This window comes from Corticium candelabrum, chromosome 14, assembly GCF_963422355.1.
Source record: "Corticium candelabrum chromosome 14, ooCorCand1.1, whole genome shotgun sequence".
Taxonomy (NCBI): Eukaryota; Metazoa; Porifera; class Homoscleromorpha; order Homosclerophorida; family Plakinidae; genus Corticium; species Corticium candelabrum.
The window spans coordinates 4,584,765-4,587,264 of NC_085098.1; the positions used below are offsets into that span (position 1 = coordinate 4,584,765).

The window sequence follows — 2,500 nt, forward strand, 5'->3', positions numbered from 1 at the left end:
TGAGGGACATGCAGCTTATCGTGTCGTCTGTTTGTTTAACAGCTGAGCTGCTCATTTTGCATTATAATGGCACAGGGGTTGACGTAGCCACTGGTCCGGTGAACCACTTTTCAATATTTGTACTTTCACCGGCCAATAGACCATTCCCTAGCACTTCGAAATCAGGTATAGTTGATTGAATAAGTTTTTTTATTTAACCACTCTGCAGACAGCCTCACATCAAGTGCTTGCAACCCCTCAGGTAAGAACGCATACAGCTCGCATAATTATACTGTGGTAACCCAACAAGTCTACCAAAGTTGGGTTTGAGGAGCAGAATAGTCTGGCAAAGTGGAATCATGATACGACCAACAAAATAACATTTGAAGTCTAAATCACAAAAAAATTAAGCAAGAAAGACCACACTCGCAACATTTCATCCATTAGATAGCATATACAAGTATGTACTGACTGTGAGTGACATTTTGAAAAAAGCGAACAAGGCTAGTAAGGGTTTCTGCGGGTATAAGATGGTGTTTTCTTAGATTTCAATTAGTAGATTTGTCCAACGGCGGCTTGCACTACAGCTGCTTTCATTATCTATTGTGGTGCTTTTCATTGAAGATGTTAGTTACACAGTCTATTGGATAGTGTGTTAGTTTTTTTTACTAAAGATGATTCACTAATTCGAGTATTTAACATACATATTTTGTATAAATTTACTTGTCAATTGGAGCAAATATGTTGGCTGAAATAGTTTTGTTCTGAGCGAGTACTATAACCTGTTTACACATGTGACTATATTCTCACCTCATTTTATGTGCTGCATATGTTAATGTTTGATTTTGTTTCTGTGTAGGCTTTTCCGGATCAACTGCACAAACGGAGAGTTTTGTGCTTAAAAATTAAATGCACGTTTCGTAAATCTGGCTGCGAGTGGATAGGCGAACTATTGCATTTGGAGGTGAGCGAAGCTAATTGTTCACTCGTAGAAATGCTGATTTGTCACAATGTGTGAACACTTAGAATCACTTACAAGAATGTCCGCATGGCATGGTTTGTTGTGAATACGAAAGTGTGGGATGCCCAGAACAAGTAAGTGACTAAAGTTTGATCATGTATGTTAGTCTGTCTGTGTACACCATTGCAGTTATATAGTTGCAATCTACTCATCAGACAGTCCCCGGCTAGCTATAATGCCCACTAATACAGCTGATCTCTTTTCGGTCACTCAACCAACCAGTTTTGTATTAATTATCAGACTTTTGTTTACCATGCATAGCATTATTCATTATTCTATTGCAATGAGGTCTGAAATGGTTCCAAGTAGCCTCGCACCACCGGGCACGACAGCATGAGGAGAGAGTCTGATATGAGGCTAGTTCCAAGTGCCTACTGCTTCAAAAATCCCTTTGAATATTTGGATACCTCCAAGTGGGTTGATCTTAGCCTCGAACCAGACCCTCTCTTCGCCCTGTTTCCGTATGACCGGACACGGCAGCACAGGGAGAGGGTCTGGTACGAGGCTAGGTCAATCTCTTGATATCTCTAAAGGTTTCTGCAAGGAGCCTGAAAGTTGAAATTCAGCTACCTCAAGATGTTGGCATCAATAAATAGGAAGCCAGGGTATAAAGCACGGTGTCTTCTTCACTAGCTCTTGCTATATCTTTCGGGGCTTTGTTTGTTAGTTGTCACAATTGTTAATCATTACAATTGTTTGTCTGTGTGATGCTGCAGTCACGTACGTGTTTGCAGTAAACATGATTAGCTAATCTACTTCCAGATCCGCCCGCAAGACATGGCTGGACATGTTGAAGCAAACGTCAGCCGGCACATGAAACTTCTTCTCCGCCGCATTCAACATCTTGAACGTGAAAACGCACACCTCCGAGCTGATCACTCCTCAAAGTCACACAGTTGTACGTTTTTCTGGCGTGTTCTCCACTGGCAGCACAAACTAGACCAAGCAGAAAAGAATGAAATCGCTGTTGTCTACAGCGAGCCCTTCTACACGGACACACCTGGATACAAGCTTAGAGTGGAGCTCTTTCCCAATGGTGATGAACGATCAAAAGGACGACATCTATCTATATTTCTGCGTCTGTTAAAAGGAGATTATGACAGTATTGTTCGATGGCCATTCGCGAAGCAATGCAAGATTGTTGTTATGAGCCAACAGTCTGATACAAGGCAGAATGATGTGCCCAGATCAGTCAACTTGTCTGCAGGCCCTCAGAACATCAAAGACAAGGCTCTCCAAAGGCCACAGTCAGAAGAACAAAAGCGCTCATTCGGCTTTTCAACCTTCTTACCTTTGGAGAATCTCAAATCTGGGAACTTCATACAGGATGACTGCCTAATCATTACAGTTGAGATCTACAAACCCACCTGACCATGACACATTGTAGAATTTACTTGCAGCTGCTTCATTTTTAAGAGATGTGCACAATTTTTAAGTTTTCAGTGCACACAACCTTTTTAATAGCTAATGAGAAATAGTTGCTAATTCGGCATATTGAGT

General features: G+C 41.4%; 1 protein-coding gene across 1 annotated transcript in view; it reads left to right on the plus strand.

Moving 5' to 3' along the window:
* Positions 1–2,500, plus strand: part of LOC134189765 (TNF receptor-associated factor 4-like) — a 3,266-nt gene that overhangs the window by 638 nt on the left and 128 nt on the right. Inside the window, exons 3-5 of the mRNA XM_062658135.1 lie at positions 839–943; positions 1,006–1,074; positions 1,763–2,500. The exon at positions 1,763–2,500 is cut by the window's right edge and continues 128 nt beyond it. Of these exons, the coding sequence (XP_062514119.1) occupies positions 839–943; positions 1,006–1,074; positions 1,763–2,371 (783 nt within the window). The 3' untranslated portion in view covers positions 2,372–2,500. The remainder of the gene's footprint in view (positions 1–838; positions 944–1,005; positions 1,075–1,762) is intronic.